Source organism: Sapajus apella, unplaced genomic scaffold (assembly GCF_009761245.1).
Source record: "Sapajus apella isolate SASKATOON/1434 unplaced genomic scaffold, GSC_monkey_1.0 scaffold29, whole genome shotgun sequence".
Lineage (NCBI taxonomy): Eukaryota > Metazoa > Chordata > Mammalia > Primates > Cebidae > Sapajus > Sapajus apella.
Genome location: NW_022436969.1, coordinates 532,333 through 550,249, shown reverse-complemented (window position 1 = coordinate 550,249; position 17,917 = coordinate 532,333). Strand labels below are relative to the sequence as shown.

Below are 17,917 nucleotides of genomic sequence, written 5' to 3'. Positions count from 1 at the left end.
TTTCATCAGAATTCACTCTGCCTAACTTTTCTATATCATCCCTTTCAACCCCATCTGTCTATTTTCCTTTCCTGTGGCCTCAATTATAATGTATTATATTTTCCTATTGTTTCTTTCACCACTCCTTCTCTCCTTTTTTTTTTTCTTTTTTGTTTGTTTGTTTGTTGTCCTTGTTTCTCATTCTACAAATGTAAGACTTCTTCTAGATTTATCCTCAGCTGCAGGCTGTTTCTTGACTGTATCCTCTACTTTAGGAATTTCAAATTCTCACATGATTTCAACTATCCTGCTTGAGAAGATGTACCTCAAATCTATATATCCAGCTTGAACTTTTGCTCAACTTTTGATCCATGTTTCCAATTGCTTATCATCTTCACCTGGGCATTATCTGGCATCTCAAACTCAATGTGTTCTAATCTGCTAAATTCTGTTACTGTCTTGCTCCCAGTCCCACAGTTTAAAACCTCCATCTCCTGAACTTCCTCCCTTTCTTGAACAACCCCGTCCCATTTTTCTCAAGCCCTGCTAAATGCTGTCCTGCAGTATTCTTTGATTTTTCCCCGTTCATTCCCTCTACCTCTGCTCCAGCTTACCTCCTCCTCAACTTTAGTCTGCTTTGATAAAGAGATCCTCAACTGCTCGCCGTCTGTAATCACTGCCTCTTTCTACTAGTCCTACCAACTGTTGTCAGAGTAAGCTTTAAAACCGCAATTATATCATGCCCTTCCCACAATCTAAATACTTCAATATTTTCCTACTGCACACAGGTATTTAATATTAGAGCTGGAAAGTTACCTGTATACAATTTAGTCTACTATTGTCATTTTACAAGTGACAAAACGAAAGTTCAGAGAATTGAGGAAATACATTGAAGGTTTTCCAACTCTGTCAAGAGTCAGATTTCACTCTTTTGCCCTTGCAAGTCCAAGAGTGACTTTGTATCAGAATTCATTCTAGACTCTGAGCAACAGAAAATAAGCTTACACCAACCCACCACATTTTTAAGCAGGCTTGGCAGTTTTTAAATTACAAATCCAATTGCGAGTCTGACAGTATGGTGAAACTTGGTCTTCTGCCTAAGGTTGTCTCTCATGGGAAAAAGAATGACCCAGCTTCATAAAGCTGGAAAGATTTCTTAGTCATCTGCATAGTTTTCCAAAACAAACAGCAAGCACTGATACGCCAGTGCAGTAAGGGAAGTGCAAAAACAGATAGCAGATGCTCACACAATTCTGTAGCTATGAAGAAATGGCTTTCAAACAGACAAGTAAGGTATGCCCATCTCTCATCCCACACTCACAAGCAAGAGAGAGGGAAAAATGTTCATAAATGCACAGGTGGCAAGGAGTATGCATGTATATTAACATCATTTCATTTCTGCACCCAAGGTGGACTCTACAGATAAAATGACCTAAACTTTGGGCCATGTACTTTTCTTTTTTTCTTTGTGCTACATTACTATTGTTATATATAAATATTACCAATCACAAAGATAATAGATTAAAATCGGAATTTTTTGAGTTCTTAAATTTGCAATATCAACTCTTTGTAGCATGTTTTACTTAGTAATAATTTACTTGAGGGAATAGGCTATCTCATATTTTATTGTAAAACTCACAACTCAAGTGCAAATTACTCCGAATTGTACTGAATTGCATTTAGCCATAGATTAATATCCAAAACTCAATTTCCTCATCTGAAAAATGGTGATAGTATTAGTGGTGACCATATGTATTTACTGTGAAGATTAAATGCATAGATTTATACATTACCTAGTACTTAGTTATTATTCAATAAATTAAAAGAGTAATAACAATCACAATTATTAATATTAAATATACAATGGACATGTAATTATTATAATAAAAACATTACTTTTTTACACTTCTCATATTGATCATAAGTATTTATTTTCTGAATTAACTATTGTGGCAATTTTTTTAAAGTAGGTACTTAAGAGACATTAATTTTATATTTTCTTTAATGATGCAATTAAAATCAACTATAAAAAGCCTTTTTTGTATTTTTAAATTGCTATTGTTAGTATTCTTAAATGCAAATTATAATTTTTTATATCAATGAGATAAATAAAGTTTTTCATACTTTGCAATTTTGAATAAATTCAATTAGAAGTTGAAAATTTCGGCCGGGTGCGGTGGCTCACGCCTGTAATCCCAGCACTTTGGGAGGCCGAGGCGGGTGGATCACGAGGTCAAGAGATCGAGACCATCCTGGTCAACATGGTGAAACCCCGTCTCTACTAAAAATACAAAAAATTAGCTGGGCATGGTGGCGCGTGCCTGCAGTCCCGGCTGAGGCAGGAGAATTGCCTGAACCCAGGAGGCGGAGGTTGCAGTGAGCCGAGATCGCGCCATTGCACTCCAGCCTGGGTAACAAGAGCGAAACTCCGTCTCAAAAAAAAAAAAAAAAAAAAAAAGAAGTTGAAAATTTCTTATTTAGGGAGAAATATAAATTAAGGATTTATACTGTCTTTAATGAATTATACATGTAACTTAAAACTTAATAAATACAAACTAGCCCCCAATCCACTCTTAATTTTTAGGTATATTTTACAATGTCTTAAACAAGTACATAAATGTATTAAACTCCATATGTAAATGTCTGTGGTCTCAGAAAAGCCTATGGCTTTTAGGAAAAATAATTAAAATTATTCCAATTTTTCCCTGCAAATCATATATAAAGATTACCGCGAGAGCTGTAACTAGGCAGCTTGACTAACATATTTGTTTATCTAGGGAAATTGTTTAATGCAAGAGAAGAGACTAAGGAAGTTACATTCCCAGCAATTGTCCCTATACTCCTGCATTTGCCTCTCCTTGCTGTGGAAGGATGCTTTTATAACATCTGTTTCATTCAGAGCTAAAGATAAAACATCAACTAGTTCATTTTTACATAAAGGAAAATGTTTTTCTTTTAGAACTTTTTATTTTCATATTTCAAAGCAGGTGAAAAACTTCATCTTAAAATCTGCAAGTATACAAGGAAATCTTTGATCTAGAATTAGAGTGTGAGGGATTAAATATTCTGAAGCCTTCTATAGATTGTTCTGCTTCATATCTTTTCTTCCCTACACACGCTTTTTTTTTTCTGTTTACATCTGTGATTAGTCAAATCCTGAAACTATACTCGAATGTTTTCAGATTTTGACTTATTTTGTAATATTACTAAACAACCTTAGAGATCTCCAGCTCTTTGGGCACAAGATTTACTAAGACAGCCTGAGTTTCTGACCACATTTTATTTGAGATCAAGCTTCAAATGTTCTACCCATATAATAACAAGTATCTGCATAGCTAAAAATAAAAATAGAAGTAATAAAAAGAAGAGTAAATTGAACGGTTAAAAACAAAAATTCTTAGCATCATCATCAGACCCAAGACATAAACCAGATCTACCTGCTATATAGACTGATAAAATATGACTCACAAGCCTATGGTTTTATATCTTTATTGAAGTAACTGAATAATATGAATTTTAAAGCATTTAATTAAAAAATAACTAGTGTGATTATCTTATCTCTTATAGGTGGTGATAGAAGTTAACAGTGAATTCCGAGTCCAGGTAAATATAACAAATCCATTTCTTCCAAATTTTTAAACAGGAATATAATTTGAGAATAACAATATATTTTCTGCAGAAAATTTATTCTTATAAAGTTCACCTCATGCTAAAGTTAATAGATGACCAAAATTACCACTTTTCCCAATTAAACTTCCTCTATTTCAGACATTATATCCTCTTCCAAAAATCTGAGTGGAATTTGGAATACGAATTTAAATTAATATGTACCATCTCTTTATTACTCTCATTCAAGGTAAGAGATTATAACACTAAAAATGGCACCATCAAGTGGCATTCAATCGGAAGGCAGAAACGTGAATGGATCAAGTTTGCGGCAGCCTGTCGTGAAGGTGAAGACAACTCAAAGAGAAACCCAATTGCCAAAGTAAGTATCAACTCCAAAGCATAACAGTGAAAATCAGAATGGATACAGTTTCAAACTGCCTTTTAAATATTTTATGAACATGTCTCACTGAGAAGCTACCATTCAGAACAGAACTATTGTCATCTACATGATGAAAACTGAAACTCCTAAGGACAATTAAAAAATGCAGGCACTCAGAGAAACAGTAAAACACTGACTCGTCTCACTGTGAAATGCATATACGTGATCATGTGATATCCCAAACTCTAGATGTAAAAAGATCATTATTTAAATAAAGAATTTGGCTTTCAGTACATTCAAAGGAATTACTTCAATGCATGCTCTTTTTCCCTCACGGTGTGTTAGAATTGAATTCCTACTTTTTTGTCTGTTTATTAACATTTACAAAGTGCCTTCTCTCATACTCCTTTTCTATTCATTTTTCTGTAACTTTCTTTCTATATACACACACACTTAGAAACACCCCCCTACAGATTCATGAACATACAGGTATACAGTACATGGATACAGAGACAAATATACACATACATTCACACAGACACTCACAAAGACTCCCCACTAAGATTTGTTTACAGCCAAACAATATTTTATTTCAAAGAAAGAATTCTGGTTTCTATAAACATTTATTTGCATGGTCTCCTTCCTTTTCTACTAATACATTCTCCCTATTTGGAGAATTAAGAGTTTCCACTCAAACTCAGATAACTCTAGTCACCTACATCAACCTACTCAAAACTTTCTTCAAAAACTTTACATTTAAGAATATTGAAGATTAAAGTTGCATAATAACAACATTGGTAAACTCCTTAAGAGGGCAAGGAGTTTCCTACTGCAGCTCCAGTGCAAGCACAGACCATGCAAATAATACGAGATCAAATTTTAACTGTTGAATGAATGAAGATATGCATGATGATTGCATAGACTTAGATATTGTAGAATGGTATTTTGCTTTTCTCTTAAGTAGAAACTGAATTTCCTTAATTACATTGTCAGTTACCTTTGAAAATACTAGAGCTGTAATTTTTACTCTTATCTAGGAAAATAATTCTCCATTGTCAACATTTCCTAAATGATAACAAGGTCATCACATGCAACGACTCTCAAGAAAGCTGTCATATATCAGACATAGAACTCTATTTGCTCTTTGTAATATTTTTACTTGTATTCCTTTTGCAGATTCACTCAGATTGTGCTGCAAACCAGCAAGTTACCTACCGCATCTCTGGAGTAGGAATTGATCAACCACCATATGGAATCTTTGTCATTAATCAAAAAACTGGTGAAATTAATATAACATCCATAGTTGATCGAGAGGTCACTCCTTTCTTCATTGTAAGTGGATTTCATGTGAATATATATGTTCAGGCTTAAATTCTTCTCGGAAACTCTTAATCTCAGATAATACTTAATTCGATTTCAAGAGTCTCAATATTTGGCATATTTGGTTGTTTCTTAATTCACAAGCATCCTATAACCAAAAAGAAATGCAAAGATTAAGAGAGAAAATGTTTTACTTAAGTGTCAGCAAAAATGCTAACCTATAGTCTGTCCTCATTGGCAAACTAGAGTATTTGTTTGGAAGGATAAATATCTAACTTTTCAATTTTCCCTTTTCCTTTAATTCAGTAGAGAATGTTAGCTTCTTTTAAGTCTAATGTGAAGTAATGATTCTGGAGCTCCTGCAGGACTATTTTCTGAGCAAAGACACTTTATTATAAATTCATGTTCCTCAAGTTCACCTGAGCTCCTAATGCACCTTGAAAATTCGTTGATTCTTAAGTGCATCTCACTCCATTCTTTACAGGAGCTGTCACATAGCTTAAGTATCCTATCTTTTCAAATTCTCAACCTCATTTCCACTTTAAGCAGTTGATCTGATGACCAACTTCACCAAAAAGACTGACACCATCCATCACAAACTCCCACAATTATTTCTCTCTCTCCCAGCTCAGAAATGTTTTTCATTAAATCCAAAAGCAGGATCAGCTGTTTGCTTCTTCCTGAAGTGTATTCCAAGACATTTCCATCTTCCTATAATTACCAGTTTCTTGGGGAATTTTATTCCATCACCTCTGCCTTTCTGTCTCCCTTCTGCTGGCTCCTTGGCTACTCCAATTTCCTTCTATGATCATGCCCAACACACTTCTTAATATAAAAAATAGATACAAAGAAACTTTACTTTGCTCCTGCTACCTCTTCTATTAAAACCTCATCAATCGGTATCTCAAAACACCTTCAAATAATAATCGATGTTTGCAGTGTTCACTCACACTGCCTGCCTATATTCCTCACATGACTTTAATTTGTTAGCCTTCAATTCCAAATCTACATTTCTGCCCTCTGTCCCACAATGATCCTCCACAAACTTTAAAAAGGCATGCAACCCTGCTAGCTTTTCTTGGGGCACAATGCATTTCTTAAATTTTTATCATTTTTTTATAGAGAGAGGGTCTCATTATAGTTCCCAGGCTGGTCTCACAATGTGCTTTTATATGAAATATGTCATTTTGTAAAATAGTACACATTACACTTAGGTGCGCTTCAAATACAAATAATAATAATACAAACCTCCATGTAGCTACTATCTACCTTAAGAATGCTACATTTGCTTTCCCTTAGTGACTGTAAGTGACGCTTGTGCCTATGTTCTAGTTAGAAGTAATAATAATATCTTTTTTCTTTTAATTCCCCACAGTGCTAGCATAACGCTCAAAGTAAGAACTTAATAAATCTGTGTTTTACCACATAATTATTTCTTTTCTCTCTCCCAGATCTACTGCCGAGCTCTGAACTCAATGGGCCAAGATTTAGAGAGGCCTCTAGAGCTCAGAGTCAGGGTTTTGGACATAAATGACAACCCTCCAGTATTTTCAATGTCTACATTTGTAGGACAAATAGAAGAAAATTCTAATGCAAGTAAGTAATATAGTGGCTTCCAAACCACTCCTAACAGCCAGGCACCTAACCGGAGACTAAACTATGTCAAAGCATACATCGTGAATGTAAGAGATGAGCTAGAGAAAAGATGCAGAATAGAAAGTCTTTTGCTTCAACTATGGAAGCAGCTCCAATCTGACAGACACAAAGAGCAATTCCAAAGCAATGAGGAGGATTTTCTCATGTAATTCTCAGACCAGTCCTGCAGGAGAGTCCTAACAAGAAATTTTAAAGGCATTTTGCACAGTGGTGGCAGGGGCACTGGGATGTGAATTTAGCCTCCCAATCTAACTGTGTGGAAGGACAATCCCCCCCTTTCTGCTCATACTGCATTGTTTTATTTTTTTCCTTTTTAAAGTTAGCTACTTTAAAATCACTTATAGAAATCACTTCCACACAAAACTTCATTTTGTGGTTTAACCTTTAAGGGATAAAATTTCTTATAAATTCCAAAAACCCCTACACTTTACTTTTATTCATTAAAATATTGCACCTATACTTTGAACTTTTAAAAATGTCATTATAAAAATGCTCATTAAATTTATGTAATATGAAAGCAAAAAGGAACAAAAATCTGTCGTCTGCATTTTCTAGTACCATTCTTCAAAGGTATGCACTGTGTACATGCTTTCCATAATTATATAAACATAAATAACATGTTTTTGAACATAAATGGTATCGTCTGTTACATACTAATCCACAACATGAATTTTTATATGAATATATTTTGAACCTATTTTCATATCAGAACATGTAGAGTTTTTCACTGCTTTCAATAGTTGCAATGGAATTTAATTATATAAATTATATAAGCGTACATAAATGTTAATTATCTAGTGAAAACATTTTTTTTTAATTATGCTACAATGAATCCAGGTGGGGGATGAGAGCTGTCCTGGAGCATTTGTAGGAAAATTGTATTTGAATTGGAGTTGGTCAGTAGAGAAGAATTCCAAAGTTATGAATGAGAACTGGCAGTTTTCACATTCTCCAATAATCCAATAATCATCAAAACCACTTGTAAAATTAATGAAAATGATAAGAGACAGGATAATGTATGTACTTCAACAAGCATTTCTTTAGATCTGCTAGTTACCTTGCACTTAACAAAGGATCACCCAAAACAAAACAATAATAATGTGTATTTATCAAGTGTGCACTATTCATTAGAAACTTTATATAGTTTTCTCTTATTAATTGTTTAATTCTCACATGAATTCAATGAGGATGGCAGTAATGTTATCCCCATTTATAGATATGGAAACTAAGGCCAAGATTATATAGCTAGAAAGTGTTGAGAAAGTTGGGAAAATGTTGGTCTGGTCTTATTATCATTTGGTTTCACCATAGCATCCTTTTAAAAAATAAGAAAATGTACCAGAAGAAGAAATAGAAAGCCAGAATAACACATTTCCTTTGTTTTCTAGTTATCAGCAATGCCTAGATTCCTAGTAAAATGTGATCCTTTTATTAAGCATAGATATATAAAGGAGGTAAGCTATTCATATGTAGAAGGAGTAGAAAGGGAAAACAAAGTCCACGTTATATGGATCAAGTAACTCTAATACTTTTTGGAAAGGTGATATGCTATACTGCAACAAAAATGTAAATTGCCCATTTACAATCAATTTTCCATGATTTCCAGATACGCTGGTGATGATACTCAATGCTACTGATGCAGATGAACCGAACAATTTGAACTCAAAAATAGCCTTCAAGATTATAAGACAAGAGCCCGCAGATGCACCAATGTTTATTATCAACAGATATACTGGAGAAATTCGAACGATGAATAATTTCCTAGACAGAGAGGTAATTCTTTTTCTATAAGGGGGTTTTTAGTCGCAAAGAAATTGATTCTAAAAGCAAGGGTACTGAAGAGAAAAAAAGATGGAGAAAATGATGTTTTAAATTTTTAATTGTACAACTTTTTCACATGATTCTTTCATGTAAGAAACATTTTTAAAAAGAAAAAAGGAGGATTTTTCAATTACAATTTGTACTGGCATTTTTCATATAATATTAATTAAAAATTGCTTCAATCAAAGAAAACTAGATTGTGGAAGTACATGAAAATATGCCTAAGGTAGAGTCAAAGCTGCATTTCTCTAAAGGATGTGTTCTATAATGAAATGAATTTAGGAAACACTTGCTATCTGTCCACATCTTGGTGAGCTACAATGCATGTGAGTATGCTGGAGGCTCCAAGAATATTTACACACTAAGCTCTCTTTCTTCAACCCAGCAGATCTCAGCTCCATTGACAACAGAACTCTTGTTTTTCCTATGTAACATCTACTGATTGCCCACCCGTTCATTTACTTTGGGAAATGAACCACAGAATAAGAATGATGGATAGGAATTAAATAACAGCCTGACTGATCTTTTTATTTACAAATAAGAAAATAACTAGTGATTGTTAAGAGAGTAAAATCAGCATTATGAGGTTTCCAGCATGATATGTGATTTCATGGTTTAGTTTTAAGATATCTACTTTTTCATTATTTTTAAAAATACTAACTTTTAATAGAACATTGCTGACCTATATGTACATTAGGGACGTAAGTGAGGAAACTTTATGTTCTGCTGGTATTCAGTTAATTTTGTTTTAGTTATTAAAATGACAATCTCCTTGCCAATGATGTTTAGGTTTAGGATAAATCACATTATTTTAATACTCTTCAATTACCTAAATGTTATAAGCTTCTAGGCTACCTAAGTCTCCTTTCATATGTGTTTGAAAATTAACATTAGAAGAAATTGAATGTTTAGCTTTTTCTTTCTCAAACTTTCTTAAACAGCCCAATGGGGTTTCTTTCGTGTCAAAAGAGCTTTAGTGGTAAAGCACTGTAAGAAAGGGCTGTCAGAAGGAAAGGGACTCTGCAGGCATTGGGAAGCCACCAGAGCAGATATTCGCAACCTGGGGTCAATGGAGAGACCTCAAGATATCTCTATAAAACCCCATAAATTATAACCTTCATTTCGAATGAGTGCGATTTTGCATGAGTTGAGGAAAGCCTCCATAGTTTTTACCAGCTTCTAGGAATGTAAGCACCATTGAATAGAGTCAAGAATAGATACATCACCAATAACTCCATTGCCACAACCCAATACCTCCCAAAACACAAACCTTTGTTATCTCTTTATATACTTTTTGCACACTCAGGGGCTGATTATTTAGGGTATGGAATTTTCGTGCCATAAACTTTTGGTAAATTTAATCTCTTTCTTTGAGGTCATTCTGGTTTGTTTTACCCTTTATTAACTTTTTCAACCTCTGGATGTACTATTATTAATAAGAAATGAAGCCTTTTAAAAAGTATTTCATCTTTTAAATAATGCATGATAAGCATTATTGGGGATAATCATGCGAAATTTGTGGATTTTCCATATTCTGTGTTAACCCTACCTCTATAATAGATTTATGTAAATGCTGAGCTAACATTTAAAAGAACTTTACATAAGACAAAGTAAAGGCTTCCTATGTCAAGTGTGATATTGCTTGCAATATGTATTTTTAGCAATACGGCCAGTATTCTCTTGCTGTGAGAGGCTCTGACCGAGATGGTGGGGCAGATGGCATGTCAGCAGAATGTGAGTGCAACATTAAAATCCTCGATGTCAATGACAACATCCCTTACATGGAACTGCCTCATGTAAGTATTTGTTCTTGAAATTAATAACTCTAAATTCACTACATTCTGAAACATACGAACAATTCTGTTCACAGAGGCACATGTTATATTTATTGACATACAACCCAAATGTAGACACCCACTTTTTTCTTGTGTTTATGCAAGAATAAATGGATTTAAGCAATGAAAAATGAGATTAAAAACACGGGTAGCTTTTCTAAATAATGAAGTTATCAACATTCCTGTATAAGCCTACTATAGTTCTTCTCTCTTTCACACAGTTGATGCGAAGAGTTTTCACTTCTCGTTTCAGAGTTCCATAATAATTGAAGAAAATACTCTATATACAGATTTGATGCAGATTACAGTAATTGATTTGGATGAAGAGTTCTCAGCTAACTGGATGGCAGTAATTTTCTTTATCTCTGGAAATGAAGGAAGTTGGTTTGACATAGAAATGAATGAAAGAACAAATGTGGGAATTTTAAAGGTTGTTAAGGTATGGAGTAATTATCCTACATATTTTGTTTTCTTAATCTGTTTTCAAAATGTTAAGCTTAAAATAAAATGATGCCAACATTTCACAAACTTGACTCACTAAAAGAATAAAATTACAGTGTTTTAAATTTATATATAACATGGAGGGTTGTTTTTTTTTTTTTTTTTTTTTTTTTTTTGAAACGGAGTCTTGCTCTGTTGCCCGGCTTTTCAATATAGTCTTTCTGCTTATAGTCATTTCAGAAAAACAGGCAGTGAATTTTAACTTGAACATTTTATCAATGCAGTACTCCCAAATAGATCATATAAATTGAAAGCACCTTAAAAATAGTATTTTATGCTTAAAACAAAGTATAATTAATTCTTAAGGTTAATGTTTTAAGAATTGTTTTAAAGCAGATTTAATAGGGGCTTTAAAAATGTGTTCATGTCAACATTGTAAGTCAATTGCTACACATGTAGAATATTCATCATATAAATGAAAATGTGTTTATTCCTCCAGTGTGTTTTTATAAAATTTAAGTTAAATTACTATAAATGTAGAATTATCAACCCCATCTCACTGTGGCTGCTGACCAAAGCTTTTTAGGAACACAGATATGCTGGAAATTTGATCTAAGTCAACTGGTCCAGTGCTGTTCTCTTATGTCCTCCACATATTAATGGTCCACATTTACTTGCAGTAAAATTCCATCTGAGATGTGAGAAAAAAAAAATCTGCCCCCTAGGGAGCTGATAGTCAAAGTTTCTCCCTGTGTTACACAACTTGTAGAGTCAATTTTTTAAATCTACAACAGCTGTGTATGGATTGTATATGTTGCAAGCAATATGTATTTTCATGCTAAAATGTAATCCCTATTTAATTATTTTTTTTCAGAATAGGCCTGGAAAACAGACTCTCAAACTACTCTGTCCCCATAGGAATATATGGATTTTTGCCTCCTGTGTCTTCTTAAAGTGTCTCCATGCCTACAGCTTGTATTTAACTTGAGACAGTATGCAGATGCTTTAGTTTATCCCTCACAGCATCCCTGAGAATTGGGTTATATTATTTCCATATTGCAGATAAAGACATTGAAGCTCCAAAACAGGACACAACCTGCATAAGTTCTCATAGCTAGTAAGCAGTGCAGCCAACACTTAAACCTAGTTTTCTCTAGATATGAAGTTCACATTCTTTCCATGATACTATTTAGGATTCAATACTGGGGAAATTGGAGTCTAATCTATTTTGCCTCAAAATATTATATTACTTCAGAAAATTGTTCCATCTATATGTCCTCAATATCTCCATCTGTAAAATGAGAATGATAATTGTTTGCCCAGACATATCATATATTAAATCCTTTGTTATAATTATATACATATATATTTATGTGTGTGTAATGTATATATACATTTGACTTTACAGCCATTCTTTGAATTGCAAATAAAGCCAACATTAGAGCAAAGATTCAACATTTTAGCTATATAGGAGAGCTCAATGTGTGAATCTCTATTTTTATCTAAATTACTTTTGTGAAAATTTAGAAAAATTTATTTGGTATGTATGGCTCTAAAGGCATAGTTGTTTGTGCATTTTATGTGTTGTAGATATTAATATCATTTTTCATAAAGAAAATCACCACTTGCCTACTTTATGAAATAAGTTTTTCTAAAGCATGTTGAAGAAAGTAAATATATACATATTACATTCTATTATCTGTCTTGTTCAGAGTCACATTTACAGATGTGAAATTTCTTCTAAATATTTCTTATGGATAAAACCATTCAAATGATTGATCTTCTAATATATTTGACCCTTACTGTGTAATAAATAGCTACTTTCTGAGAAACATAAAATGCTTAAAGGTAGGATAAATTGTCTTTGCACTAAAAAATATATAAAATTTGACTATCTGTATTACTTTAAGTTTTTAATTTGTTTGGGGAACAATTAAAGCTCATGTCGTATGTTTTCAACTTTTCAACAATGGATCTAGACAACTGAATTGTTTCTTTATTTGCATAAATTTACATGAATTAAAGATTTAAAATTTAAGAATAGATTATGTATTTGTGTGCATTTATGTTTCATAAAGGAAGAGAATAAGATTTTTTTTTTACTGTTATCAAAGGATTTCTATTTCATCTGAAACGTTTTCTTATAATAAAACTATTTCACTCTATTTTCTAGCCCTTAGATTATGAAGCTGTGAATAATCTGCAACTCAGTATTGGCGTCAGAAATAAAGCTGAATTTCATCATTCAATTATGTCTCAATATAAACTGACAGCAACTGCAATTTCTGTGGAAGTGAAAAATCAACGTGAAGGCCCAGTGTTTCGTCCAGGTTCAAAGACATACGTAGTAACTGGTAATATGGGAGCAAACTCTAAAGTGGGAGATTTTATAGCTACTGACCAGGACACAGGTAGAGATTCAACAACTGCTAGGTAAGAATAACATTTACAACGAATTTTCCTCACATATTGAACTTAAGTACATATATTCTCTTGAGAGATTATAAATACCTGAGTTAAAATACTTTTCAATATTTTTCAAGCTATCATTTAATTGTGAAAAGTACTATAAATTGTTATTCAATTTAAAATGTTTAACTTAAGAAAACATAAAAATTCATGCAAGATGTAAGATGTTAAACTGTAAAGATGAGATATGTAAAAATAATATATCTCAAAAATATGGACACTCCTGTGTTTCTGTATCTTATTGATCAATTAGTTGATCACCACAGGCTGTGCTAAGTCCCTCAGAAGAGTCTAAGGAACGATTTCCCCACTGCAAATCTGCCAGCTTGAAATCAATTAGATTTTTGTTAACTCATTTCAATTATATTCTTCACTTTATTCAGCATTTAATATTGGTCAATAACACTGGTGTGAAAAATTAGTTATATTAAGGGAAACTATGTCATTTTTAAAAACTCTATATATGGAAATATTTCCACCTCATCACAAAAAAAATCTGCACTTGTACATGTACCTGTATTTGCATATGTGACTGTGGCAAGAAGAATGAGAAAAGCACTTCGCCCATGTGTTTTTTGGTGTTTGGGTTTTTTGTTTGTTTGTTTGTTTGTTTTTTGAGATGGAGTTTCACTCTGTCACCCAGGCTGGAGTGCAGAGGCGCGATGCCAGCTCACTGCTACCTCTGCCTCCTGGGTTCAAGCGATTCGCCTCCCTCAGCCTCTCAAGTAGCTGGGATTACAGGAACCTGTTGCCATGCCTGGCTAATTTTTGCTTTCGTAGAGAAGAGGTTTCACCACTTTGGCCAGGTCAGTCTCAGACTCCTGAGCTCATGTGATCCTCCCTCCTTGGCCTCCCAAAGTGCTTGGATTACAGGCGTGATCCACTGCGCCCAACCCACCCAAGTGTTTTGAAAGTTCTTTCCTGGTGTTCTCCTCACATAGTGTGAGTAGTTCTGTTAGAGGTCCTGTCACACTGTACCACGTTGCTGATGAGATTTCTTGTACCCAGTAGGAGTGAATTCACGGAGGCTAGCCCCAACCCAGAGCTTAGCAGAATGGCAGAGAGAGAATATTATCTAATATTGTTTGTTTCACAAATAGTAGATGAGAAGGAAAACAGGGAAGTCAAAGATGAAAAGAAGAATAGAATAGAGGATCAAGGCAAGGCCATAGTTTGGAATTCAAAAGAGGTTTTGTCAAGTTCTAGTGCATGCGGGCAGTAGGAGTGGAAATGGGGAAAGTGCAGGCCAAGCTGATGAAGTAACTTCTTTGTAAAAGAATAGAATTAGGAGCAGCCCAGGAAATCCCAGGATCTGAGTGTTCTGTAATAGTTCTGCTGCTACCTAAATCAAATGAAAATGAGAATCAAAGTATTATTCTGACATCCAACTGGGCATAAAAGGACATTCCATAAGAAATGGGTGCTCAGTAATTACTTTTCTTAAATGCAAATCTTGATGTACCCCTGAATGACCCCATATAGCTAAGACAGATCTGAAATAAAATAAGGTCTCTAGTAACTGAAAACTATACCCAGGGGTTATAACTACTCACTAAAAAAATACATTTAAAATTAAAATTTCTTCTTATTTTTTTAGATAGCTGACATTAATTTGTATCATTTTCTTTCAAATACAGATATGTAATGGGAAATAATCCAGCTGACCTGCTAGCCGTTGACTCAAGAACAGGCATAATCACTTTGAAAAATAAAGTTACCAAGGAACAATATAATATGCTTGGGGGAAAATACCAAGGAACAATTCTCTCTATAGATGGTAATAAATCAATTTACATTTTTATCTTTTCTAGAGAAAGCTGCATATACTTTAAGATATTAAAATTTTAATTATCATATTTTAAAGTAACCTCTTTCCAACAAAAGTTGTCACATTGGGCATTATAGACTCATAACTTCAACTACTTGAGGCAGTATAATTTAGTTGCTAAGACCATGAGTCCTCAGATGAGACTAGATTAGTGTCTTCTACCATCACTTACTAGCTATAGAATCTTAGAGAAGTTATTTAATCATCTATACCTATTATTGCTTCTTTAAAATGGAACAATACAATATAGGTTTAGAAGGATGTGACAATAATCATAGAAATAACAACAAAAACAAAACAACAGGATTAGCATAGTTGAGCAGCAAGGGCATGAGTTTCGATATCATATAGACTGGATTTAAACATATTTCTGTTATATACTTCCAGAAATGTTTCTATTTGTTTATTTAGAAAGTGTATATTGAGTCCTAACTAAATGTCAGCCATTGTGCCAGATTCTAGGGTTACATCAATTAATAAAGTCAGACAACTGAGTTCACATCTATGTAATAAAGATTACAAAAATAACTTCAAACAAATTATTCCTATATTTTTGCTGAATAATTCCACTTTTAATAATCTTAGGAAAAGTTAAAATATAATACGCTGAATGCACAAGATGTTAATTACAGCACTAATAATTAGATATTGAAACCCATATAAGTAATAGGCAACTGGGTAAGTAAACCATGGTACATTTGATATAAAATTATATAACCATCAGGAACTCTGTTAATAAGTTTATTAAAATATAAAATAATACTTATAGTTTAAAGTTAAAAAATGGAATGAACCATATGATCACATCAATGTAACATAAATAATAAGCAAGCATTCAGCATTATAATTAAGGACAAAAGGTCATTTAAAAAACTACCAGCAGGGGTTGTCCTTGGGTGTTGCTACCATGAATTTGGTTTCTGGTTTTGTTTTGCTTCTTTAGGTAATTCTATACTTTTCAAATTATATATAATATCCAAATATTAGTAATGTAAGGAAATAATCCAATAAATAGTATTACTATGACTAATAATGTTATTTATATAATAATATAACAATTTATTTGATTTTTAAAACTGAGTCAAAAACAAGGGATGATTTAGCAAGCTAGGAGAAATTATGAGAATAAAGATATTAAAATAAATATTGATGTAAAAAATAATTCTGTATTATCCAACCATTATGATGCTAAATGTCTAAAATATTTCTTCCATTTTGAACATTATTACAGATGATCTTCAAAGAACTTGCACTGGTACAATAAATATTGACATGCAAGATTTTGATTTCAATGGCGGTGATACTACTACAAATACAGGTGGTACTACAAATGACAATACAAATACGAACACTGGAAGTACCAATAATAGCAGAGGAGATACTTCCACTCAGCAAGGAACTAGCACATATTTGAATGGCGTACCTACCGCTCAACCTTATGAACTTTTGGCAGACAATGTACATTTTGGTCCTGCTGGCATTGGACTACTCATCATGGGATTCTTGGTCTTAGGATGTAAGTACTTTAGCAATCTGATGTATATGTGTCACCAAAAAAAAATGGTGAGGGAGAGATAAGTTTTCTGATTCTTTGATAAAACATGTTTCACAAATTCTCGATTTGTGCAATTATCAAGAAATTTCCATGCTTGGCACTGGGTTTATAAGATGAAAAAAACTTCTTGGCCCCTTATAGGACTGTGGAGGATCAAAATTTATTTGCATTAAGTCTCAGTGTAACAGGAAAGTGCCATAACAAGTAGGCTCAAATTGCTATTTCAGTGAAGAGGACAATCAAAAAAGGCTACAGAGGGCCGGATGCAGTGACTTATGCTGCAATCCCAAAACTTTGGCAGGCCAAGGTGGGCAGACCACTTGAGGTCAGAAGTTCAAGACCAGTCTGGCCAATATGGTGAAACTCCCATCTTTACTAAAAATACAAAAATTAGCAGAGCGTGGTGGTAGGCACCTCTAACCCCAGCTACTTGGAAGGCTGAAGCAGAATGGCTTGAACCCAGGAGGCGGGGGAGGTTGCAGTGAGCCAAGATCACATAACTGCACTCCAGTTTGGGCAACAGAGCCACACTCAGTCTCAAAAAAAAAAAGAAAAAAGAAAAGGCTACAGACAAAAACTAAACTCTTAGTTGCATTTTAAAAGATGAATAGAAGTTAGCCTGATGAACAAGAGAAAGGGAATACAATACAAAGAAAAAAAAATTTATGTGCAAAACCCCAAAAGAATGGTTGTAATCTGCACATTACAATTAAATTAATGTAAGCATTGTCATTTTCAAATGTGGAATCATAAAATCTTAATGTCAGAAGGTACCTCAGATATTTAATCCAAATGCATACCCAAAATGTGAAGTCAGAGCACTTACATATAAAATATTTTTTTGGCCAGCAACAGTGGCTCAAGCCTGTAATCCCAGCACTTTGGGAGGCTGAGGCAGGTGGATCACGAGTTCAAGAGATCAAGACCATCCTGGCCAACATGGTGAAACCCCGTCTCTACTTAAAAATACAAAAATTAGCTGAGCTTGGTGGCGCGCCTGTAGTCCCAGCTACTCGGGAGTCTGA

General features: G+C 33.7%; 1 protein-coding gene across 1 annotated transcript in view; it reads left to right on the top strand.

The window, feature by feature from the left end:
- Positions 1-17,917, top strand: part of DSG1 (desmoglein 1) — a 34,341-nt gene that overhangs the window by 5,823 nt on the left and 10,601 nt on the right. Inside the window, exons 2-11 of the mRNA XM_032293118.1 lie at positions 3,547-3,582; positions 3,836-3,967; positions 5,144-5,299; positions 6,739-6,883; positions 8,550-8,716; positions 10,426-10,560; positions 10,853-11,038; positions 13,214-13,473; positions 15,147-15,286; positions 16,569-16,853. Coding sequence (XP_032149009.1) covers positions 3,547-3,582; positions 3,836-3,967; positions 5,144-5,299; positions 6,739-6,883; positions 8,550-8,716; positions 10,426-10,560; positions 10,853-11,038; positions 13,214-13,473; positions 15,147-15,286; positions 16,569-16,853 — 1,642 coding nt within the window. The remainder of the gene's footprint in view (positions 1-3,546; positions 3,583-3,835; positions 3,968-5,143; positions 5,300-6,738; positions 6,884-8,549; positions 8,717-10,425; positions 10,561-10,852; positions 11,039-13,213; positions 13,474-15,146; positions 15,287-16,568; positions 16,854-17,917) is intronic.